Source organism: Oncorhynchus mykiss, chromosome 7 (assembly GCF_013265735.2).
Source record: "Oncorhynchus mykiss isolate Arlee chromosome 7, USDA_OmykA_1.1, whole genome shotgun sequence".
Lineage (NCBI taxonomy): Eukaryota > Metazoa > Chordata > Actinopteri > Salmoniformes > Salmonidae > Oncorhynchus > Oncorhynchus mykiss.
The window spans coordinates 28,220,539-28,247,547 of NC_048571.1; the positions used below are offsets into that span (position 1 = coordinate 28,220,539).

The window sequence follows — 27,009 nt, forward strand, 5'->3', positions numbered from 1 at the left end:
AATCTGTCTGTAAACAATTGTTGGAAAAATGACTTGTGTCATGCACAAAGTAGATTTCCTAACCGACTTGCCAAAACTATATTTTGTTAACAAGAATTGTGTGGAGTGGTTGAAAAACAAGTTTTAATGACTCCAACCAACCTTAACTTCCGACTTTAGCTGTACATGTACAAATTACCTTGACTAATCTGTTCCTCGGCACATTGACTTGGTACCGGTACCTACTATAGCCAGCCTCATTATTGTTATTTTATTGTTACCTTTTTTTAAAAAACTTTAGCTTATTTGTAAATATTTTCTTAACTCAATTTTCTTAAAACTGCTTTGTTGGTTAAGTCTTGTAAAGTAAGCATTTCACAGTAATGTCTACACCTGTTGTATTCAGCACAAGTGACAAATAAAATTATATTTTATTTTATTGGCTCATTCATCCTCTCTCCTCTCCCCTGTAATTATTCCCCAGGTCGTTGCTGTAAATGAGAATGTGTTCTCAGTCAAGTTACCTGGTAAAATAAGGGTTAAATATAATTCAATATAAGGCTGCCGGTCATACTCAGAGCCCTGTGAACTGGGCCACCCACACATATTCTGTAGGGTGGCTCAGATGCAGCCCTAAAGAGATTTGGAGGCCATATTTTTTAAAGGAGGGTGGAGATTCTCTCTGTTTGCATGTTTTTTTTTACAGAAATGTCAGAAACAGAGGTGGCAGGTTAAGAGGAATCAAAGTGTGAGAGGTGGCATCAGGTATTGAATCCCAGTCTCATGCGGGGAATTGTACATGTGTGTAAAGCCGGGGGTGTTATTAACCACTACCATGGCTTATAAGCAGTCCTAAAATATCGGAGGCATACTGCATCATGTACATAGGACGCACGTGTACAAAGGAGCTCAGCTACATTAGACAGCTACATTACCCACAGATATAAAATACTGATCACAGCACAGCGGTTCCCTTTCAATCTCTCCCCTTCTCCCGTGTGATGCAACCTTAACTATTTGACTGGAGAAGAGGAGGGAGGGCTATTCACTCCGGGGTAGTTGGAGGGATTGGGAGGAGGAGGAGAGTGACTGCTGCTGTGTGCCTGTCTACACAGCCCCCCTCCCTCTCTCACTCTGTCAGCAATCCCCTCCTCTCTTTCTCCCTCTCCATCTCCCTTGTGCTCTCTCTGTCTGTCTGGTGTGTTAGCAGTATGGAGCCCAACAGTCCTAAGAAGATCCAGTTTGCTGTGCCTCCCTTTCAGAGCCAGTTGGACCCTCAGGCAGCTGAACATGTGAGTTCATCCCACTGCACCATTGGCTTGTGGGGGGGTGGGTGTGTGGCAGGTAATGTACATGGGTGACAGGGATATTTGATAATTTGGACTTCACTAGAGAGTAGATGGCTAGTTGGGTTTGTTGCTAATTGACAAGCTGGGGACGTATCAAGTGTCTCAGCGCAACAGTGCTGATTTAGGATCAGTTTAACCATTTACATCACAAAAAATAACATTACATGGACAGGGGGAGCTGATCCTAGATCAGCACTCCTGCTCTGAAACACTTGATACATAATTGCCCTGGTCTTTATGAAATAGCTTTTGGTTTTATTCATGGTCATCTTTATAGCTGATTTCAATATTTGTGCGTTAAACTATCTAACAATTATTCTAAAGATGATACACAAACACCATGCTTGAAGTTGATTGCATTTACACAGTCAGCATTGGATGAACAATATCATGTTACTTTAATGGTTGAAGCAAAACCTTCTTCATGCCCCTAAATCCATTACTACAACCAATATCAGCCTGATGCAACTCTTTTGGCTAGTAATGGCTGGAACACACATAATTAGAGGATTAGATGCAGTTGAGGATTAGATGTTTCTGTGCAGTATACTGTAGGGTGGTTACCCCTAGACTATGATCATGGGTCAGTTTTGATTTTCCCCACTAATGGTTATGGTTGGGATTGGGAAAGGGGAAGCTGATCGTAAATCTTTACCTAGAGCAAACTTCACCCCAGAGCTGTATCATAGGCTATCCCTCACCCCTTCCTCCCCCATCACAGATTCGTAGGAGAAGACCCACCCCTGCGACGCTGGTCATCTACCAAGAGCCATCTGGGGCAGGTAAGACAGGGGAAACTCTATCCCATCAGTGTGTGTGTGTGTGTGTGTGTGTGTGTGTGTGTGTGTGTGTGTGCGCGCGCGCATCTCTCCTTGTGTGTACTGCAACTAAGGTTACAATGGAGTGGCACACCACACATCTTGTTCTTAATTGCCTAGTTAAATAAGGTTATACATACACTCTCACACTAGAGACTATATACTTTATCAGCATAACATTTACTGTGACTTTATAGAAGTCAGGACATTCACTTATGCTCGCTCATATACTATTGAGAGCCAATTAACTCTTCTGCTATCTTGATCAGGACTCTCTTGAAAAATGTATTTTTATCTTAATGGGACAAGATGGATAAATAAACGTCAAATAAAAGGAGTCAGCTGATAGTTTGTACAGGAATTCCAGCTGAATGTTAGTCATAATAATGTAAGAACCTTTCAGCACTGGCCCAAATACAAAGGCGTCTGTATATAGCGTAGCACAGAGCAGTACACAGTTTACATATACTGTACATATACAGTGTGCGTATACATACTATACATATTATACAGTATAACAATAAGATTGTTTAGGCATTGATTGGGTTGACTCCTACTGGAAGGGCCACATCTGCAGAAACATACATTGTCAAGCATACTGTGTCATCCAGTAAAACGACAAACATCCCACTGGGCATACACTAGTTGAATCAATGTCGTCTCCATGTCATTGAACCAATGTTGAATAGACTTTGATTGTTGTCTGTGCCTAGTGGGATTTATCTCATGAAAAGATATTATATACAATTAACATCTTAAGTAGTGTTTTAACAGGGATAGTAAAAAATATTATCTCCAAAAAGTAAACTATTCCTTTAAAGGCCACTAAAAAGAGGCAAGAAGCAGGAGCCAAGTAAAATTTCTCTATTTTGACATTGGACTATGTTGTGCTGGATATCATGTGGTTGTACACTTCTTAGAGGGACAACTTCTGGTGAAACTGGAGTGCACACAATTCAAATAAATAATCATACAAATAATGGATATTAAACATTTAGGTATATACAAGTTCAATGCTTAAATTCTTGTTAATCTAACTGCATTGTCCGATGTACAATAGGCTTTACAGCGAAAGCATGCCATACAATTGTTTGAGGACGGCGCCCCACATCAAACTATTTTTCCACTGGCACAGGTGTCATATATTAACAAATAGCGATTAAATATTCACATACTTTTTGAAAATCTTCCTTTGATTTGACATCCAAAGGGTCCCAGCCTAAATGTGTAGTGTCATTTTGTTAGATAAAATCCTTCTTTAAATCCCAAAAAGTCAGTTTAGTTGGAGCCATCAATTTGAGTAATCCCCTTGTTCAACTTGCAGAGAAAGGAATCCAAGAAGGTACCGCTAGACTTTGTTAAAACAAGTCAAAATACGGTTCTATATAATCCTCAGATACCCTAAAATGTAATTAAACTATAATATTTAATACGGAAAGAAGTATGTTCAGTAGAAAAACAACATCAGCAGGTGCGTGTTTTCCTCGTTGCGCATGCAAAAATGTCCAAGTCTGTGTCCCTGTATCAAAACTCATTATTCTTCCTCATTTTGGAAGAAACGAGCCTGAAACATTGAACAAAGACTACTGACACCCAGTGGAAGCCATAGGAATTGCATCCTGGGAGCTAGATAAAAAAAAATCCCCATATGTATCATTGGAAGATTATGGGCTCTCAAAAAAAATATTGATTTCTTTGGATTTTATCCTACCATGTCTATTGTGTTATAGTCTCCTACATTATTTTAACATTTCTACAAACTTCAGAGTGTTTTCTTTCCAATGGTATCACATATATTCATATCCTGGCTTCAGGGCCTGAGCAACAGGCAGTTTGCTTTGCGAACCTCAGTCAGGCGGAAATTGAGAAAAATAGACCCTAGACTGAATAAGTTAATAATCCCAAAGGGACAGGCAAATAGACAGGTCAAGGCAGGCAGGGGTCAATAGTCCAGAGAAGTGGGGGAGAGGTACATGACGGCAGACAGGCTCAGGGTCAGGTCAGGCAGAGGTCGGTAATACAGTGGTAGGGCAAAGGAACAGGACGGCAGGCAGGCTCAGGTAGTGTGGTCAGGCAAGCGGGCTCAGAGACAGGACAGGCAAAGGTCAAAACCAGGAGAGCGAGTAAAAGAGGGACTGGGGAAAAGCAGGGGCTGAGACAAACCGCTGGTAGGCTTGAACAAACAAGACGAACTGGCAACAGACAGACAGAAAACACAGGTATAAATTCACAGGGGATAATGGGGAAGCTGGGCGACACCTGGAGGGGGGTGGAGACAATCACAAAGACAGGTGAAACAGATCAGGATGTGACTGTTGTAGTCTAGAATCTGTATCAGTGTACAGTATATTCTATGTCCAGAGGTTCCAGTTCCATTCTTTAGTGTCTTTGCTTGTAGGCTGTGTATTAAATCAAATTAAATGTACAGGTATTTGTCATATGCACCATAATACAATAGGTGTAGACATTACATTGAAATGCTAACTTAAAAGTCCTTAACCAACAATACAGTTTAAATAGCTAAAAAAAGAAAGAAATTAAAGCAACAAATAATTAATGAGCCGCAGTAAAATAACAATAGCGAGGCTATATACAGACGGTACTGGTACAGAGTCAATGTGCATGGGCACCGGTTAGTCGAGGTAATTGAGGTAATATGTACATGTAGATAGAGTTATTAAAGTGACAATGCATAGATAATATAGAGAGTTGCAGCAGTGTAAAAGAGGTGGCATAGTCTGGGTAATCATTTGATTAGATGTTCAGGAGTCATATGGATTGGGGGTAGAAGCTGTTTAGAACCTTATTTAACCTAGACTTGACGCTCCGGTACCGCTTGCCGTGCGGTAGCAGAGAGAAATGTCTAGGACTAGGGTGGCTGGTGTTTTTTACCATTTTTAGGGCCTTTCTCTGACACCGCCTGGTATAGAGTTCCTGGATGGCAGGAAACTTGGCCCCAGTGATGTACTGGGCCGTATGCACTACCCTCTGTAGTGCCTTGCAGTCGGAGGCCAAGCTGTTGCCATACCAGGAAGTGATGCAACCAGTGCTCTCCATGCTCTCGATGGTGCAGTTGTAAAACCTTTTGAGGATATCAGGTCCTCAGACCCATGCCAAATGTTTTCAGTCTCCTGAGGGGGAATAAGCTTTGTCGTGCCCTCTTCACGACTGTCTTGGTGTGTTCGGACCATTCTAGTTTGTTGTTGATGTGGACACCAAGGAACTTGAAGCTCTCAACCTGCTCCACTACAGCCCCGTCAATGACAATGGGGGCGTGTTCAGTCATCCTTTTCCTGTAGTCCACAATCATCTCCTTTGTCTTGATTATGTTGAGGGAGAGGTTGTTGTCCTGGTACCACACGGCCAGGTCTCTGACCTCCTCCCTATAGACTGTCTCGTCGTTGTTGGTGATCAGGCCTACCACTGTTGTGTCATCGGCAAACTTAATGATGTCGTGCCTGGCCTTGCAGTCATGAGTGAACAGGGAGTACCCCTGAGGGGCCCCCGCGTTGAGGATCAGCGTGGCAGATGTGTTGTTACCGACCCTTACCACCTGGGTGCGGCCCGTCAGGAAGTCCAGGATCCAGTTGCAGAGGGAAGTTTTTATTCCCAGGGTCCTTAGCTTAGTGAAGAGCTTTTAGGGCACCATGGTGTTGAACGCTGAGCTGTAGTCAATGAATAGCATTCTCACATAGGTGTTCCCTTGTCCAGGTGTGAAAGGGCCGTGTGGAGTCATCTTTGGATCTGTTGGGGCGGTATGCAAATTGGAGTGGGTATAGGGTTTCTGGGATAGTGGTGTTGATGTGAGCATAACCAGCATTCCAAAGCACTTCATGTCTACAGACGTGAGTGCTACGGGTCGGTAGTCATTTAGACAGGTTACCTTAGTGTTCTGGGGCACAGGGACTATGGTGGTCTGCTTGAAACATGTTGGTATTACAGACTTATACAGGGAAAGGTTGAAAATGTCAGTGAAGAGACTTGCCAGTTGGGCAGCGCATGCTCGGAGTACACGTCCTGGTAATCCGTCTGGCCCTGCGGCCTTGTGAATGTTGACCTGTTTAAAGGTCTTAAACACATCGGCTGCAGAGAGTGTGATCACACAGTCATCCAGAACAGCCGATGCTCTCATGCATGTTTCAGTGTTACTTGCCTTGAAACGAGCAGGGAAGTAATTTAGCTCGTCTGGTAGGCTCGTGTCACTGGGCAGCTCTCGGCTGTGCTTTCCTTTGTAGTCTATAATATTTTGCAAGCCCTGCCACATCCGACAAATGTCGGAGTTGGTGTAGTACGATTCGATCTTAGTCCTGTATTGATGCTTTGTTTGATTGTTCGTCGGAGGGCATAACAGGATTTCTTATAAGCTTCTTGGTTAGAGTCCCGCTCCTTGAAAGCGGCAGGTCTACCGTTCAGCTCAATATGAATGTTGTCTGTAATCCATGACTTCTGGTTGTCTGTAATCCATGACTTCCATGACTTCTGGTACGTACAGTCAATTTGGGGACAACGTCATCGATGCACTTATTGATGAAGCCAGTGATTGATGTGGTGTACTCCTCAGTGCCATCGGAAGAATCCGGGAACATATTTCAGTCTGTGCGAACAAAACTGTCCTGTAGCTTAGCATCTGCTTCCTCTGACCACTTTTTTATTGACCGAGTCACTAGTTTCCCTGCTTTAATTTTATTATGAAAGCAGAAATCAGGAGGATAGAATTATGCTTAGAAAGTTGGTGGTAGGGGGACACTCCGAAACATAGTGAGTGTTTTGGTTTGTAAGTCTGGTGGCTAAGCCTTACTTTTTAAAACATATTTTTTGTTATTTTTATTGAATATCCGAAACATACAATATAATTGCAGTGAAGCCGCTCAATAACTACATCATACCAGTCATCCAACAGACTCCCATTAAGAGCGATACGCAGAAGCATCCATGGTCAATGCCTTGCTCAAGGGTACGTTGACAGATCTCCCACCAGGCCAAAAAACGTGAACCCGAACCCAGCAAGATCCCCCCACAGTTCCCCAATAGCTGTCCCTCAACCCCTCTCACCCCCCCCCCCCCCCCTCCAAGAAGAAAAATGTGGAAAAAAATACAATTCATTCCATTCCCCACTCCCAAGAACACCCCAATGCACCACAAACCAAGACAATGAACAAAAGAGAAAAATGGAAAAGACAGAAGAAAACAGCAAACAATGGAAAAATATACAGTGCCTTGCGAAAGTATTCGGCCCCCTTGAACTTTGCGACCTTTTGCCACATTTCAGGCTTCAAACATAAAGATATAAAACTGTATTTTTTTGTGAAGAATCAACAACAAGTGGGACACAATCATGAAGTGGAACGACATTTATTGGATATTTCAAACTTTTTTAACAAATCAAAAACTGAAAAATTGGGCGTGCAAAATTATTCAGCCCCTTTACTTTCAGTGCAGCAAACTCTCTCCAGAACTTCAGTGAGGATCTCTGATTGATCCAATGTTGACCTAAATGACTAATGATGATAAATACAATCCACCTGTGTGTAATAAAGTCTCCGTATAAATGCACCTGCACTGTGATAGTCTCAGAGGTCCGTTAAAAGCGCAGAGAGCATCATGAAGAACAAGGAACACACCAGGCAGTTCCGAGATACTGTTGTGAAGAAGTTTAAAGCCGGATTTGGATACAAAAAGATTTCCCAAGCTTTAAACATCCCAAGGAGCACTGTGCAAGCGATAATATTGAAATGGAAGGAGTATCAGACCACTGCAAATCTACCAAGACCTGGCCGTCCCTCTAAACTTTCAGCTCATACAAGGAGAAGACTGATCAGAGATGCAGCCAAGAGGCCCGTGATCACTCTGGATGAACTGCAGAGATCTACAGCTGAGGTGGGAGACTCTGTCCATAGGACAACAATCAGTCGTATATTGCACAAATCTGGCCTTTATGGAAGAGTGGCAAGAAGAAAGACATTTCTTAAAGATATCCATAAAAAGTGTTGTTTAAAGTTTGCCACAAGCCACCTGGGAGACACACCAAACATGTGGAAGAAGGTGCTCTGGTCAGATGAAACCAAAATTGAACTTTTTGGCAACAATGCAAAACGTGATGTTTGGCGTAAAAGCAACACAGCTGAACACACCATCCCCACTGTCAAACATGGTGGTGGCAGCATCATGGTTTGGGCCTGCTTTTCTTCAGCAGGGACAGGGAAGATGGTTAAAATTGATGGGAAGATGGATGGAGCCAAATACAGGACCATTCTGGAAGAAAACCTGATGGAGTCTGCAAAAGACCTGAGACTGGGACGGAGATTTGTCTTCCAACAAGACAATGATCCAAAACATAAAGCAAAATCTACAATGGAAGGGTTCAAAAATTAACATATCCAGGTGTTAGAATGGCCAAGTCAAAGTCCAGACCTGAATCCAATCGAGAATCTGTGGAAAGAACTGAAAACTGCTGTTCACAAATGCTCTCCATCCAACCTCACTGAGCTCGAGCTGTTTTGCAAGGAGGAATGGGAAAAAATTTCAGTCTCTCGATGTGCAAAACTGATAGAGACATAACCCAAGCGACCTACAGCTGTAATCGCAGCAAAAGGTGGCGCTACAAAGTATTAACTTAAGGGGGCTGAATAATTTTGCACGCCCAATTGTTCAGTTTTTTATTTGTTAAAAAAGTTTGAAATATCCAATAAATGTTGTTCCACTTCATGATTGTGTCCCACTTGTTGTTGATTCTTCACAAAAAAATACAGTTTTATATCTTTATGTTTGAAGCCTGAAATGTGGCAAAAGGTCGCAAAGTTCAAGGGGGCCGAATACTTTCGCAAGGCACTGTATATACACAATAATACATTTAAAACAAAGGACAACTAAAATCATAACAACAATGCCAACTGTATATGTTTGTGTGCGTGTCTGGCACTATTACATGTATGTGTGTGTTCTTGTATGCGTTTATTTGAATGAGAGTGTGTGTATATGCATGTGTACAAACACCTGCACTGCATCAGCCTCAGGCAAAGCAGCATTAGTTTTAAAAACACTGCCCATCAGTGTCATTCAAACCATACCATTTTATGTTTTATTTTAAATTAGTTTTTTAAAACTTTTATCTGACCATCATTTGATCTCCCGCACAGCAACTACACTCCCACTTGTCTCCAATTCCACATCCCAACCCTCAGCTCCCCTCAGCCCATCCCATCTATCTCTGCTGGCCACCCACGTTGGGTGTCTACGCAACACATATCTTTCAACTATGCTGTGCTGTTTAACGTACCATTTCAATCTATATAATTGAATGGAATCCACAGATTGTGAGTTGAAGATAAATACTGTTACTATTAGCATATTAGTAATTGACTGACCCGGTCTCTCCAGATCTCCTAACAGTACTATTTCTAGGGTCAATTTTAGATCAATGCTATGCATTTTCAGCCAATCTTGAACCTGAGAACAAAAACAGGCTACATGAGGGCAATACCAAAATAAATAGTCTAGTGATTCTGCATCCTCACAACCAAATCTGCAGAGCTTCGATGATTTTATGCCGAAAATATTGAAACTTTTGTTGGTGGTGTCAGAGTCGTGTGCATAGGTGGCAGGAAGTCAGGCGCAGGAGAGTCAAACGGAGTGTAAATGGAGTCTTTTAATAAATGCCCACTTAACATGCTCCAAACACTAATATGTACATACATAAATAAACATGGGTACGAGGACCCGTCGCGCACCTATACAACCAATAAAACAATACTGACATAAAACAATCTCTGACAAAGACATGAAGGGAAATGGATTGTTAAATACACAACAGGTAATGAATGGGATTGAAACCAGGTGTGTGGGAAGACAAGACAAAACCAATGGAAAATGAAAAATGGATCAATGATGGCTAGAAGACCGGTGACGTCGACCGCCGAGCACCGCCCAAACAAGGAGAGGCAACGACTTCGAGCAGAAGTCGTGACAGGTGGCACAAATTCTATATAATAATTTTAGCTGAAAAGCACAAAGTCTTGAAACTTGCGTAATTTTATATATCAACACATACACCCTGCACCATGGAATCGGTACATCAAAAATCTTTACCCATGTAGCGGTTCTCCTCGTCATCTAAGGAAGAGTAGTCTGTATGTGTATGTGTCCATGTATGTTTCCATGTTAATATTTAATAAATCAACTGAATAACAAAACAACAAAGCGCGTGAACGAAACAGTCCTGTAAGCTGCAAACACACAAAACAGAAAACAACTACCCACAAATCAAGTGGGAAAAACAGGCTACCTAAGTATGGTTCTCAATCAGAGACAACGATTGACAGCTGCCTCTGATTGAGAACCATACCAGGCCAAACACATAGAAAACCAAAACTAGAACAACACATAGAATGCCCACCCCAACTCACGCCCTGACCAACCTAAACAAGAAACATAACAAAGGAACTAAGGTCAGGACGTGACAGTACCCCCCCCCCCCCCCCCCCCCCCCCCCAAAGGTGCGGACTCCGGCCGCTTTTAGTCCAGAGAGTACAGAAAAGTTATCTAGATATTCAATGAGACGTTGCTGGGATCTAGCTTGCCGACTTAATATAAAACTTGAGTCATCGGTATACATGTGTACAACCTTTGTTTTCAAGCCTTGGATTTCTAATCCTCTAATGTTATTGGATCTGATTTAAATAGCTAGAATTTCGATGGCCATAATGAATAGATATGGCGACATCGGATACTCTTGTTTAACTCCTCTTGACAGTTCAAAACTCTCTGAGAAGTAGCCGTTTTTTAATATTTTACACCTGGGGTTGCTATACTGTCACACCCTGACCATAGTTTGCTTTGTATGTTTCTATGTTTTGGTTGGTCAGGGTGTGATCTGAGTGGGCATTCTATGTTACATGTCTAGTTTGTCCAGTTCTATGTTCGGCCTGATATGGTTCTCAATCAGAGGCAGGTGTTCGTCATTGTCTCTGATTGGGAACCATATTTAGGTAGCCTGGTTTTCACTGTGTGTTTGTGGGTGATTGTTCCTGTCTATGTGTTTTCACCAGATAGGGCTGTTTAGGTTTTCGTTACGGTCATTACGTTCTTTATTTTGTAGTGTTTGTATTGATTCGTGTTTTACGTTTGGTTATTAAAACATGGATCGCAATCTACACGCTGCATTTTGGTCCGACTCTCCTTCTCACCAAGAATACCGTTACATATACATTATTTTTTACCCATTTTACAATAGAATTACAGAAATTGAAAAATCCAGGCATTTATAAATAAAATCCAGTCTTACTTTATCAAATGCCTTTTCAAAATCCACTATGAATACCAGGCCTGGCTTCTTAGATGTTTCATGATGTTCTATTATTTCTAGTAGTTGTCGTATATTATCTCCAATGTATCGTCCATGTAAAAAACCTGTCTCATCAGAATGAACAATACCTGGTAAAACCCTTTTAATTCTGAGTGCTATGCATTTCGCTAGTATTTTTTGCTTCACAACATTGAAGTGTAAGGGGCCACCAGTTCTTTATAGATAGAATGGCTCTTTATATTTGCCATCTGGGTCTTGTTTTATTAATTAATAATAGAGAAATCAGAAATTCCTGCTGAGTACCTGACAGACTATAATTTCTATAGTAGTGGTTAAAACAATCTAACAGGCTGACTACACTGCTCGCAAGTGTTGCGAGTGTTGCAAAATACATTTTGAAATCTATGTTATTTAATTATTGCACCTACACTGCTCGCGTGTGCCAACGAGTGTCTGCGATGCCAAGGACTAAAATACAAGTCAGTTCTATTTCTGACAAAGTCCTGCCTCTCCCATCTCCTCATTGGTTTATAGAAGCAGGTACAAATGCGCCATCTCCTCATTGGTTATACCCACGTGGGTGACTGAAAGTCGAACGAGGTCAGTGGCAGTAATCCACCTAATTTATGAAAGTTCCAATCGCAATATAAAGTCAAGAGAAGAAAATTCCTCGAAGGAGGAGACCGTTATTTGTGTGGATTAATTATCAGAGTAGAGGACCTTGTGCATTTCAGGTAAAATAACAACTCAATGTTTATATCCCAGGACAAATTAGCTAGCAACAGCAAGGTGCCAGCAGCATACCACCCTGCATACCACTGCTGGGTTGCTTCTGAAGCTAAGCAGGGTTAGTCCTGGTCAGTCCCTGGATGAGAGACCAGCTGCTGCTGGAAGTGGTGTTGGAGGGCCAATATGAGGCACTCTCTCCTCTGGTTTAAAAAATATCCCAATGCCCCAGGACAGTGATTGGAGACACTGCCCTGTGTAGGCTGCTGTCTTTCGGATGGGACGTTAAACGGGTGTCCTGACTCTCTGAGGTCATTAAAGATCCCACGGCACTTATTGTAAGAGTAGGGGTGTTAACCCAGGTGTCCTGGCTAAACTCCCAATCTGGCCCTCAAACCATCACGGTCACCTAATAATCCCCAGTTTTACAATTGGCTCATTCATCCCCCTCCTCTCCCCTGTAACTATTCCCCAGGTCGTTGCTGTAAATGAGAATGTGTTCTCAGTCAACTTACCCGGTAAAATGAATGATAAATAAAAAATACAAAAATAGGACAAATTATATTCGACAACAGCCAGTGATATTGCAGGGCGCCAAATTCAAAACAACAGAAATCCCATAACTAAAACTCCTCCAAAATACAAGTATTATCCACAATTTTAAAGATAAACTTCTTGTAAATCCAACCACAATATCCGATTTCAAAAGGGCTTTACTTCGAAAGCACACCATGCGATTATGACACGTGATTATGTTAGGTCAGCACCTAGTCACAGAAAACCATACAGCCATTTTTCCAGCCAAAGAGAGGAGTCACAAAAAGCAGAAATAGAGATACAATTAATCACTAACCTTTGATGATCTTCATCAGATGTCACTCATAGGACTTCATGTTACACAATACATGTATGTTTTGTTCGATAAAGTTCATATTTATATCCAAAAATCTCAGTTTACATTGACGCGTTAAGGTCAGAAATCCATTGTCTCAAACAAACATCCGGTGAAAGTGCAGAGAGCCACATCAAATTACAGAAATACTCATCATAAACATTGATAAACGATACAAGTGTTAAACATACGAAAAAAGATAAACTTCTCCTTAATGCAACCGCTGTGTCAGATTTCAAAAAGGCTTTACGGAGAAAGCACACTTATGTTAGGTCTGCACCTAGCCACAGAAACACATACAGCCATTTTCCAGCCAAGGAGAGTGTCACAAAAGTCAGAAATAGCATTAAAATTAATCACTTACCTTTGATCTTCATCTGGTGGCACTCCCAGGTTTCCATGTTAGAAAATAAAAGTTTGTTTTGTTCGATAATGTCCCTCTTTATGACCAAATACCTAATTTTAGCAAATGCTTAAGGCGCATGCACCAAGTCCAGAAGAAAAGTTTTAAAAAGTACAATAAAAGTTAGTAAAAACATGCCAAATGATGTTTAAAATCAATCCTCCGGTTGTTTGTGTCATAAATAATCAATCATATTTCAACTGGATAAAAGCTTCGTCAATAGGAAAGAGGAGAAACAAGAAAGGCGATCAGGCGCATGGCTGATGAATGGAAATTTCCACTGGCCACTAATTGAAAGTGCTTTATCTCCCTCATTTTTCAGGGTAAAAGCCTGAAACAATGCCTAAAGACTGGCCACATGTAGAGGAAGCAATATAGACCATGAACTGGGTCCTAAGTCTTTGTATGGTGGATAGGCTTTCAATGGAAAAACAGCCATTCAAAATAATAGTACTTCCTGGTTGGATTTTCCTCAAGTTACTTGAGAAATACTCACAGACATTATGTTAACAGTTTTGGAAACTTTAGAGTGTTTTTATCCAAATCTACTAATTATATGCATATCCTATCTTCTGGGCCTGAGTAGCAGGCAGTTTAATTTGAGCATGCTTTTCATCCAAAATTCTAAATGCTGCCCCCTACCCTAGTGAAGTTAATGCTTTTTGACCTGTCCCCAAAATAATGTAATTGGTTCAGAGTTTGTTTTGATATTTTAAACTGCGTGTCGTGATCGCGTTTGGTGTGGGGGGACAAAATACATTTATGCACGATGGCCCACGCACGCAGCCAGTTTGGGTTCCGTGTAACAAAGGAGCTTTTAATATATCAAAAAAGGCTTGATATACCTCTATGCCATCAAGCCCTGGGATTTTTCCAGATTGAAAGGATTTAATAGCCTGAAAAAGTTATTCCTCTGTAATTTGGCCTTCGCACTGATCTTTCTGTACATTTGCTAATTTTCCATTTTTTATATTATATTGGAAAGAATTCCTTACCGTAATCTTCATTCAGTGGGAGAGGAAAAGAGACGGAAAAGAGAACAACTGCTAAAATGATTAGCTTCCTCTTAAAATATAATTCGGAGAATCATAGATGTCTCCGTCTTCAGTAACAAGTTTCTGCAAATTATTTTTGTTAGCGTTCCTGTATTGGAGAATTTTATGCATTTTTCTAAAAATATTCCATTCAGTTTGCTTTATTTTTGTAATATGTTACATTAGATTGTTCTTGAATAAGTTCCTCAAGTTCTTTTTGTTTTTACTAACTTATTTTGTATCTCTGTGGTATAGTTTTTATTGCTATCTAACTGTACTATTTGTTCATGGATTTCCCTTGTTAGTCTTGTCTTTTTACCAGAAACTATTGATGAATATTGAATTTAATGACCCCTGAAGGTACATTTAAAGGTATCCCAAACAATTAGGGGATTTGCTGAAGTCTCCTCCATGTGTATCTCACTAGGTCAGGGTTTTTTAGTTTCCAAATTTCCACTATTTTTAATGTGTCCATAATATTTGTGATTTCCTTAAGGGCAAGGTGATGATAGTTTGTAGAGTGAATACCTTTACGGTCCGTTGAGGTACTTAACGCTGTGTTATAGTATAGTAATGATCATTTGTTGCCTGTAAGTTCAATAAATTGGAATAAATGTTTTCGAAGAAGCATGGATCATCCTGATTTTGACCATATAGATTAATGAGCCAAATCTCTTTTTCGTCCATTTTAATATTCAAAAGGATCCATCTTCCTTGCGAATTATTCCCGACTATTTGCACATTCAGATCAAAATTTTTGTTAATTAATATCATCACACCTTTTGAGTTCCTTTGTCCGTGACAGAAAATTATTTCACTACCCCCTTTCTTTTTCCATGCAACTTCATCTAAGGATGTGGAGTGAGTTTCCTGTAAACTGTATATGTTATATTCCTTTTCTTTTAGCCATGTAAAGACTGATATTATGTTTTGTAATCTGCTAAACAGTTACGATTATAACTGGCTATACTTATTTAATCCCTTAACATAACTAGATACTATACTCAGTCTAAATTGTCCATATTTAGTGTTTGTAAAGTTACTTCCATCAGAGGTATTATGACGGTCAAAACTAGAGCTTTCAAATGTCTGATATTTAGAATTCAAGAAATAGGTTCTAGCAATAATTGTTTTATTCCCTTGCCTGTTTGCCTGTGAGCCAATGCCACAGATGTTAGCAAATTGAGACAAGATATTATGTGTTTAGTAAATCTGAGTAGGTTGATGTGTATGATATTGGATGTGTAAGTGTGTGTACGATGTCTGTATAAGAGTAAGACTATAATGTGTGATGTCCAAATAAATAATAACTATGCCAAAAGCCTTAAAACTTATTCGGGATTGATGTCCTTTCTACGGGATGGTTGAGCTAACGTAGGCTAATGCGATTAGCATGAGGCTGTAAGTAACAAGACAATTTCCCAGTACATAGACATATCTGATTTTGACTATTGTTTGATTTTGGCTATTGTTTGAGGAGAGTGCACAATTTTTAACATGAAAAGTTATTAACAAAGAAATTATGCACATGGCAGTCTTGATTAAAAAATTTGACCAGAAATGCAATGGTTATGGTGCCATCTAGTGGCCAACATCTAAATTGCACCTGGGCTAGAATAATACATTTTGGGCTTTCTCTTGCATTTAGCTGGCTAGTCAGTTCAAATAATGACCATATCATATTATCTTCACTTTAGCTCATTTGTCTTCATTATTAAAGGAAAATGAACTCACATCAAGATCATTATTTGAAAGTTAATGGCGAGCCAATTACAGAAATTATCTTATGGTTGTGAGTCTGACAAAATAAAAACATGGCATTCTACCGGAGAATTTTAGAACGTGGACACTTTCTCATTGGCCCAATGTTATATCCTAATTTCACTTTGGTGCAGATAATGTTCTTCACATTACCGTCTCTGGTAAACACATATTATAACAAATAATATCAAAGTGTATTTGTCACATGCACAAGATACAGAAGGTGTAGTGAAATCTATATTTGCAAAGACAAGTATTTTGTTTAGGCATGTAGCTAGCTAGGTAGCTAAACAATTAACCATAATCCCAACTCATAACGTTACTACTTTGCATGAATCTGCAGGTAGCTAACCAACCAGGTTCAATGTTAGTTAGTTAGCTAAGATTAGGTTATAACTAGCAATGCAAATGGCTCTGAGATACAAATAATATTACTATACAGATCATACAAGTAAAGTTAGCTAGTTAGCTAACAGTACGCTTTAACTTGAAATGAAAATGACTTTCTGACAAAATTAGAAATGTATAATATTTGAAAATGTAGCCGTATACATGGATGAACGCTTCTTTCTCTCTGTCACAGATGCCTGGTTGCCCTTAGTTTGAAGATGTAATCCGGAGGCAGGTGTTTTAGGCAATAGCCTTTTGCATGTTCTCTTTTCGACTCCGTCTGCATATTTGCAATCAAACGCCAGAATTATCTCCATCTCCTTAGCTATCCTACTCTAATTCCGGCATTCCACTGATTTCAAAACTCAGTACGCCAGAAAGTGAAGAACAACACTTTTGCAGTTCTAATACATGATTTATTTAAAAAAAAAGACATGTTAGAAAGGATGTTAGAAAGGACCTACACATACTGAACACCTCATGTTATTGACAGAAGCGTGCTACGGCAGAACTCACCTCTCGGCATTGATCCATTAAATCAAATCAAATGTTTATTTGTCACGTGCGCCGAATACAACACCTTACTGTGAAAAAGGTATCAGCTTTCATTATCTCAGTCAATCATGGCTAGCGGGAAGGTTCCTGTCTTTTCACTTGGCTAAACCAACTAGGCACGTAATTTAGAAATGTTACAGATGGCATGCAAGTTATTAAAAGGCACATGAAAATTCACATGTGCCAGAATTAATTTCTGCCACATTTTCCCAGTTCTGTTACTCTAGTTTCTTTTTTAGTTCTGTTCCCTGAACTGGTTCCAACCTCTGGTCTTTTTTATTTTACCATTTAACTAGGCAAGTCAGTTAAGAACAAATTCTTATTTTCAATGACGGCCTAGGAACAGTGGGTTAACTGCCTGTTCAGGGGCAGAACGACAGAACGACCTTATCAGCTCGGGGGTTTGAATTTGCAACTTTCCGGTTACTAGCCCAACGCTGTAACCACTAGGCTACCCTGCCGCCCATCTTATCCAAAGCTGTTTTCAAATAGAGTAGCTCTTTGTCAGGTTGCTGATTCTCTCCTGCCAGATGACATGTCACTGTTAATTCCAGAAATACCAGGGTCGATTCTTAACCGTCATGTGTTTCCTGGACTTACAGTAGTAGACCTGTATCCCTTTCGAGATGGTAAAGATCATTGTGCCGCAACTAGCAAACAAACATGAATTTGTTTATATGATTTCATAGCCATTTCAATCTTGCATGAATTTTTTCCATTTCATTTTGGTGCTGCTGTAGAGTCACCGGCTTCATTAATATGTGCATTGACAACGTCATCCCTACAGTGACTGTACGTACATACTCCAAACAGAAGCCATGGATTCCAGCCCACTGCAAACAGACGTCAATTCAATGTCTATTCCAAGTTGGTTCAACATAATTTAGTTGAAATGAAGTGGAAACAACGTTTATTCAACCAGTGTGTTCCCAGTGGAGGACGCCGAAAAGCATTCCTCATGAAGCTGGTTGAGAGAATGCCAAGAGTGTGCAAAGCTGTCATCAAGGCAAAGGGTGGCTACTTTGAAGAATCTCCTTTGTATTTTGATGTATTTAAGTTTTTTGGTTGCTACATGATTCCATGTGTTATTTTATAGTTTTGATGTCTTCACTATTATTATACAGTGTAATACAAATCAAGAAAAACCCTTGAATGAGTAGGTGTGTCCAAACTTTTGACTGGTACTGTATATACATCACATCCGGAAGGTATTCAGACCCCTTGACATTTCCACATTTAGTTACATTACAGCCTTATTCTAACATGGATTAAATCGTTTTTCCCCCTCACAATACCCCATAATGACAAAGCAAAAACAGGTTTTTAGAAATGTTTGCAAATGTATTAAAACAAAAAAAACAGAAATATCACACTTAAGTAAGTATTCAGTCCCTTTACTCAGTACTTAAAAAAAAAAAGAAATTAAGGGGTGGATCAGCTTAATATTGCGAAAAGAATATTGGTTCCATCAATGTAATTGTCTGCATCATTTTCAATCCCCCATATATTTTGGGGGTAAATATATATATCCATACACACATGCATACATATACACATATATACATACACATACCTATATAGACATACATACTTTTTTAAAGAATATACCTTTATTATTATTCCCCCTCAAACCCTACCACCGATCCCCCAAATGGACAAAACTAATAAACACTTCGGCTTTTACCTTTTTATACATCTTATACACATTTTACATACACAGTCTATTTTACAATAGTTATTTTTTGTTTTTTAGTCCTCCATCTATTTCTGATGTCCATCTAGTTTGATTTCTATTTGGAACTGTGCTATTTCACAAAAGTTCTGAACATACATACATTTTACAGACCCCGTATGTTTTCCACCCTTCAGCTCCATTCAACCTCTCCCATCTATCATCCATTTTGGATTTCTATTTGCCATATATTTTTCAACTGTGCTGTGATGCTTCACAAACGAATTGAACCTTTCTATTCTCATAGCTTCTTCAGATCGTACATTATCTACAGAGCTGGGAAGATTGTATCCCCCATATATATAACATTCTATTAGTTGCAAGAATTTTGTATAGTAATTTAAATTAAAAAATTAGAAGTTTTGCATCCAGCGTTGTTTTGCGTATCAATTAATAAACCATGTGCCATGGAATGGGTACATCGAAAATCTCTTCCCAACTATTTTGCAATTTATATGGCACAGCTGTCAGTTTTTTGGTCCTTAAATGAAATTGGTATATGTTTTTATTTATCATACTTTTCTTTAACCATTTATGTTCTTTAATACAGGGCCGACATACAAGTTCCTTACTTTTTCCCTTTCTACTTGCCTCTTCCATTTTTGTGGTAATGCTGCAATTAATTGGTTGTAATTTTGGGTAGAGCAGACATTTCCATATGTCTGTGTTAGCTGCATGTGTGACATAACTCCACCAGTCCTATGTATGATATAATTCACAAAAATTATACAGTTTTTTAAAAATGTATTTGAAAAAAAAACAGTTTTTTCTTTTCAATTAGTATATTTGAATTTAATCACAATATTTGTTGTATTATTCCTTCTGTCTTTTCAGGTGGATTAAACTGAAATTGCAACCAACTTTCTAAGGCTTATTTAAAAAATAAAGATATTTTGGAGATTATTTCCTTTTCAAACAATCGAAAGTCGGCCGGTGTAATCTGAATAAAGGGAAAAGGGCCCTTCTTGAACATAGGATGAGACATTCATACCAATTTACTAGAGAACCAGTTTGGATTTAAGTTGAACTTTTGTATAACTGATGCCTTTAGTGAGAGGTCTCCTGCTTTAATATTTAATCATTTCTGCCCTCCGAATTCATATTCGTTATATAAATAGGCCCTTTTAATTTTATCTGGCTTGCCATTCCAAATCAAATTGAATATTTTATGTTCATATAATTTAAAAAGCAGGTCACTAGGTGTAGGCAAAACCATAAGCAAATAGGTAAACTGTGATATGACTAAAGAGTTAATCAGGGTGATTTTTCCACAAATAGACCGGTATTTTCCTTTCCATGGTAGCAAGATCTTATCTATTTTTGATAACTTCACATAAATATTTATTGGAGTGAGATCATTTCTTTCTTTTGGAATTTGTATACCGAGTATGTCCACATCTCCATCAGACCATTTTATTGGTAAACTACATGTTAATGTAAAATTTGCATTTTTTTGTGATCCAATACATTATCATAATTTGGTTTTAATCCAGAGAGAATAGCAAAAGTATCTAGATCACCTATGAGGCCGTGGAGAGACTCTAATTGTGGTTTTAAAAGAAAACATGAATCATCTGCGTACAATGACACCTTAGTTTTTAAACAACGGATTTCTAATCCCTTAATATTATTGTTTGATCTAATCTTAACAGCTAACATTTCGATGGCAATAATAAATAGATATGCCTTTAGTGGACAACCTTGTTTTACTCCTCTAGAGAGTTTTAAACTTTCTGAGATGCAGCCATTATTTACTATTTTACACCTAGGGTTACTGTACATAACTTTAACCCATGTTATAAGAGATTCCCCAAAATTGAAATATTCTAGGCATTTATATATAAACTCCAGTCGTACTTTATCAAAAGCCTTTTCAAAATCAGCAATGAAAACCAGGCCTGGTGTCCCCGATATTTCATAGTATTCTATTGTTTCCAGTACTTGTCTTATATTATCTCCAATTTATCGTCCATGTAAAAAAACCTGTCTGATTAGGATGAATAATATCTGACAATACTTTTTTAATTCTATGCGCCAAGCATTTTGCTAGGATTTTTGCATCACAACATTGAAGTGTAAGAGGTCTCCAATTTTTTAAATGGACTGGATCTTTAAAAATACCACTTGGTGTTACAACTTCTAACAATGGTGAGTGGAGGAGTCAAGCGCAGAGAGCAGGTAATTCAGTACGTGGATATTTTATTCCATAGACTGTGGAACCACGACATGAAAAAAACAGGGCGCATAAAACAACCCGTCCCAAAATACTGCTGCTCCCGCAGTGCGCCGACCCCGGCCTCGAGGACGACCCGGAGGACGAGGCGCGGGGCGATCCGGGTGGAGGCGGTGGAAATCCCTCAATAGGGAAGGATCTAAAATGTCCCTCCCCGGTACCCAGCACCTCTCCTCCGGACCGTACCCCTCCCAGTCCACGAGGTACTGCAGGCCCCTCACCCGGCGTCTCGAGTCGAGAATCGCTCGTACTGTGTACGCCGGCGACCCCTCGATGTCCAGAGGGGGTGTAGGGACCTCCGGTACCTCACCGTCTTGTAGGGGACCAGCTACCATCGGCCTGAGGAGAGACACATGAAACGAGGGGTTAATGCGATAGTAAGAGGGAAGTTGCAATCTATAACACACCTCGTTTATCCTCCTCGGGACTTTAAATGGCCCCACACACTGCGGCCCCAGCTTCCGGCAGGGCAGGCGGAGGGGCAGGTTTCGGGTCGAGAGCCAGACCCTGTCCCCTGGTGCGAACACCGGGGCCTCACTGCGGTGGCGGTCAGCGTCTCTCTTCTGCCGTTCACTGGCCTGCCTGAGAGAATCCTGGACTGCCCGCCAGGTCTCTCTAGAGCGCTGTACCCACTCCTCCACCGCAGGAGCTTCGGTCTGACTCTGATGCCACGGAGCCAGGACCGGCTGGTAGCCCAGTACGCATTCGAATGGCGACATATTCGTGGATGAATGGCGAAGTGAGTTCTGGGCCAACTCTGCCCACGGGACGTACCTCACCCATTCTCCTGGCCGGTCCAGGCAATATGACCTCAGAAACCTACCCACTTCCTGGTTTACTCTCTCCACCTGCCCATTACTTTCGGGGTGATAACCAGAGGTAAGGCAGACCGAGATCCCCAGATGCTCCATAAACGCCTTCCAAACCCGGGACGTGAACTGGGGACCCCGATCAGATACGATGTTCTCTGGAACCCCATAGTGCCGGAAGACGTGGGTAAATAGAGCCTCTGCAGCCTGTAGGGCCGTAGGGAGACCAGACAATGGGAGGAGACGGCAGGACTTAGAGAACCGATCCACAATGACCAGAACGGTAGTGTTCCCCTGAGATGGGGGAAGATCAGTAAGGAAATCTACCGAGAGATGGGACCATGGCCGTTGTGGAACCGGGAGGGGTTGTAACTCCCCTCTAGGCAGATGCCTAGGAGCATTACTCTGAGCGCATACCGAACAGGAAGACACATAGAGCTTCACATCCTTAGCTAAGGTGGGCCACCAGCATTTCCCCCTAAGACCCCGCACTGTCCTATCAATCCCCGGCTGACCCGAAGACGGTAGTGTGTGAGCCCACCGAATCAATTTATCACGGACACCAAGCGGAACGTACCTACGACCGGTCGGACACTGTGTAGGCGCAGGTTCAACCCTCAACGCCCGCTCGATGTCCGCGTCCACCTCCCATACCACCGGGGCCACCTGCCGAGAGGCTGGAAGGATGGGAGTGGGTTCGATGGACCGGTCCTCGGTGTCATAGAGACGGGACAGCGCGTCGGCCTTAGTGTTAAGGGAACCTGGTCTATAAGAGATCGTAAATCAAAAGCGTGCAAAGAACATGGCCCACCTAGCCTGACGCGGATTCAGTCTCCTCGCTGCTCGAATATACTCCAGATTGCGGTGGTCAGTCCAGATGAGGAAAGGGTGTTTAGCCCCCTCTAGCCAGTGTCTCCACACCTTCAGGGCCTTATCCATAGCTAGTAACTCCCGGTCCCCCACATCATAGTTCCGCTCCACGTGACAGAGCTTCGGTGGCGTGCCCGAGCGCTGAGACAGCACGGCTCCAACCCCAGCCTCGGACGCATCCACCTCCACTATGAAGGCTAACGAAGGGTCCGGATGCGCCAACACGGGAGCTTCAGTGAACAGCGCCTTCAACTGGTTGAAGGCTCCATCAGCCTCTGCCGACCACCGCAGACGCACCGGCCCCCCCTTCAGCAGTGAGGTAATGGGCGCCGCCACTTGGCCAAAACCCCGGATAAACCTACGGTAGTAATTGGCAAACCCTAAAAACCGCTGCACCTCCTTTACCGTGGTCGGAGTCGGCCAATTACGCACGGCGTTAACGCGGTCACACTCCATCACCACCCCCGAGCTGGAAATGCAATAACACACATTTCTCAGCCTTGACGTATAGGTCATGCTCCAGCAGTCGCCCAAGAACCTTGCGCACCAGGGAGACATGCACGGCGCGTGTGGCAGGATAAATCAAGATGTCATCAATATAGACTACCACACCCTGCCCGTGCAAGTCCCTGAAAATCTCATCTACAAAGGATTGGAAGACGGCTGGAGCATTTTTCAACCGATACGGCATGACGAGGTACTCATAGTGCCCTAATGTGGTACTAAACGCTGTTTTCCACTCGTCTCCTCCACGAATACGCACCAGATTATACGCGCTCCTGAGGTCCAGTTTTGTGAAGAAACGCGCTCCGTGGAATGATTCCACTGCCGTAGCGATGAGAGGTAGCGGATAACTAAAACCCACTGTGATCGAATTGAGACCTCGATAATCAATGCACGGACACAGACCTTTTCCTCACAAAAAATAAACTCGAGGAGACAGGTGACATGGAGGGCCGAATGTTCCCCTGTCTCAGAGCTTCCGTGACATATGTCTCCATAGCCAATGTCTCCTCCTGTGACAGTGGGTACACGTGACTCCGGGGAAGTGCAGCGTTCTCCTGGAGGTTTATCACGCAATCCCACCGTCGATGGGGTGGTAATTTGGTCGCTTTTTTCTTACTAAAAGCGATAGCCAAATTGTCATATTCTGGGGGAATGCGCACGGTGGAAACCTGGTCTGGACTCTCCACCGTCGTGGCACCGATGGAAACTCCTATACACCTACCCGAACACTCGTCTGACCACCCCTGAAGAACCCCGTGTTTCTAGGAAATGAGGGGATTGTGAATAGCCAGCCAGGGAACCCCCAACACCACTGGGAACCCAGGTGAATCAATAAGGTAGAAACTGATCTTCTTACCATGTCCAGCGGGATCGTGGCCTCCCTGACCAGCCCTGACCCTAACGTCCTCCCGGAGACTGCACCGGTAATGGTCCATCAGGGCCCTGTCATTCCACCCAGCACCAGCAGCTAGGGTCCTGAACTCCAACGCGAAGTCCTGCGCACTCCTCGTCTCCTGTCTGAGGTGGAACAGTCGCTCACCCGCCGCTTTGCCCTCTGGTGGGTGGTCGAACACAGCTCGAAAACAGCGGGTGAACTCCAGGTAGTTGTCCCGAGCCGAGTCTGGCTGTTCCAGACAGCGTTGGCCCAGTCCAGGGCCCTACCCGTTAAACTGGAGACGAGGAGGGAGGGAGCCGGACGCACGGTAGCCAGGTAGAGCTCGAGCTGGAGCAAAAATCCCTGGCACCCAGCCACCGCTCCATCGTACTCCCTCGGGGGGGATAGACGCAATGTGCTGGACCCAGAGGACGATGTAGGTGGAGTAGGTGGGGGAGCTGGGGTAGACGTCGGTAGACCACTCCTCTCCCATCGCTCCATCCTCTCCAACATCTGGTCCATCGCTGTACCGATCCGATGGAGGACAGCTGTATGGTGATGGACGCGCTCCTCAATAGTTGGGAGAGGGGTGGTCGCTGCTCCTGCTGACTCCATTTCGGTGGTGCGGGCTTCTGTTACAACTTCTAACAATGGTGAGTGGAGGAGTCAAGCGCAGAGAGCAGGTAATTCAGTACGTGGATATTTTATTCCATAGACTGTGGAACCACGACATGCAAAACACCAGGGTGCATGAAACAACCCGTCCCAAAATACAACGGACTAAAACTGTCAGGAAAAATACTGATAACACTCATACACTAGAATACAGAAAACAAGCCCGCACAAATACCCAGCGGGCCTAGTGCCCTTAAATAGCCTACAAACAAACACTAACTCAAAACAGGTGTACCCAATTAAACCCAATAAACAGAAACAAACGGAAAGGGAATCGATGGCAGCTAATAGGCCGGCGACGCCGAGCGCCGCCCGAACAGGAAGAGGCACCATCTTCGGCGTGATTTGTGACACTTGGTTCCTGTTTCAGTAATAATGATATCAGACCTTATTGTTGCGTGTCTGTTAATCTACCATTTATATAGGAGTGGTTAAAACATGCTAACAATGGTCCTTTGAGTATATCAACAAAAGTTTTGTATACTTCCACTGGTATGCCATCCAGCCCTGGAGTTTACCCATCCTTAAGGCCCCAATTGCATCAAGCAGTTCCTCCTCTGTAATTTGGCCTTCACATGAGTCTTTCTGTACAGATGTTAATTTTACAATATTATTAGGAAAATAAATCCATACAATTAGTTTCAGTTAGTGGAGAGGAGCCTGAAATGAAAACATATTCTTAAAGTACTTTACTTCTTCTTTCAAAATATAATTTGGTGAATCATGCGTGACTCCATCATTTGTAACAAGTTTTAATACATTTTTTTTGGTAGCATTTCTATATTGAAGATTGAAAAAGAACTTGGTGCATTTTTCCCCATATTCCATCCAGTTCGCTTTTTTTTAATAATCTATTACACTGGATCTTTCTTGAAAAAGTTCCTCCATTTCTTTTTGTTTTTCCTCTAACTTATTCCGTGCCTCTATAGTACCGTTTTTATTGCTATCTAACTATACTGTCAGTCCTTCAATTTCCTTTGTTGATATGGACTCTTTTGATCTAAATTGCTTTTGTTTTATTGATGAGTACTGAATTGCATGACCTCTAAAGACATACTTAAAAGTGTCCCATACAATAAGGGGATCTGCTGTACCTATGGTATGTCTGAAAAAGTCTGTTATAAATTGTTCTGTCCTAGATCTAAACAATTTATCATCTAGTAGGCTTTGATTACATTTCCAATATCCTCGCCCAAGTGAAAATTCAGTAAGAGTAACATACAGCGGGGAGAACAAGTATTTGATACACTGCCGATTTTGCAGTTTTCCTACTTACAAAGCATGTAGAGGTCTGTAATTTCTATCATAGGTACACTTTAACTGTGAGAGACGGAATCTAAAACAAAAATCCAGAAAATCACATTGTATGATTTTTAAGTAATTCATTTGCATGCAGACCTCTAAGTAGGAAAACCTGCAAAATCGGCAGTGTATCAAATACTTGTTCTCCCCACTGTATATGCCAATATATATGCCTTTACTCAGTACTTTGTTGAAGCACCTTGGCAGCGATAACAGCCTCGGTTCTTCTTGGTTATGACGCTACAAGCTTGGCACACCTGTGTTTGGGGAGTATCTCTGCTGATCCTCTCAAGCTCTGTCAGGTTGGATAGGGCACGTTGCTGCACAGCTATTTTCAGGTTTCTCCAGACATGTTATATCGGGTTCAAGTCTGGGCTCTGGCTGGGCCACTTAAGGATATTCAGGGACTTGTCCAGAAGCCACTCCTGCGTTGTCTTGGCTGTGTGCTTAGGGTTGTTGTCCTGTTGGAAGATGAACCTTCGCCCCAGTCTGAGGTCCTGAGCGCTCCGGTGCAGGTTTTCATTTCTCCCTCGATCCTGACTACTCTCTCAGTTCCTGCCGCTGAAAAACTTCCCCTCAGCATGATGCTGCCACCACCATGCTTCACCGTAGGGATGGTGCCAGGTTTTCTCCAGACGTGACGCTTAGCATTCCAGTCAAAGAGTTCAGTCTTGGTTTCATCAGACCAGGGAATCTTGTCCTTTAGGTGCCTGTATGTGTGCCTTTTATGTGCCTTTTACTGAGGAGTGGCTTCTGTCTGGCCACTCTACCATAAAGGCCTGATTGGTGGAGTGCTGCA

The 27,009-nt window shown here is 41.9% G+C and overlaps 1 protein-coding gene across 1 annotated transcript in view; it reads left to right on the forward strand.

Moving 5' to 3' along the window:
• Nucleotides 1-1,086: 1,086 nt before the first annotated feature.
• Nucleotides 1,087-27,009, forward strand: part of LOC118965275 (protein phosphatase 1 regulatory subunit 1C-like) — a 36,818-nt gene continuing 10,895 nt past the window's right edge. Inside the window, exons 1-2 of the mRNA XM_036983104.1 lie at nt 1,087-1,271; nt 2,050-2,110. Of these exons, the coding sequence (XP_036838999.1) occupies nt 1,191-1,271; nt 2,050-2,110 (142 nt within the window). The 5' untranslated portion in view covers nt 1,087-1,190. The remainder of the gene's footprint in view (nt 1,272-2,049; nt 2,111-27,009) is intronic.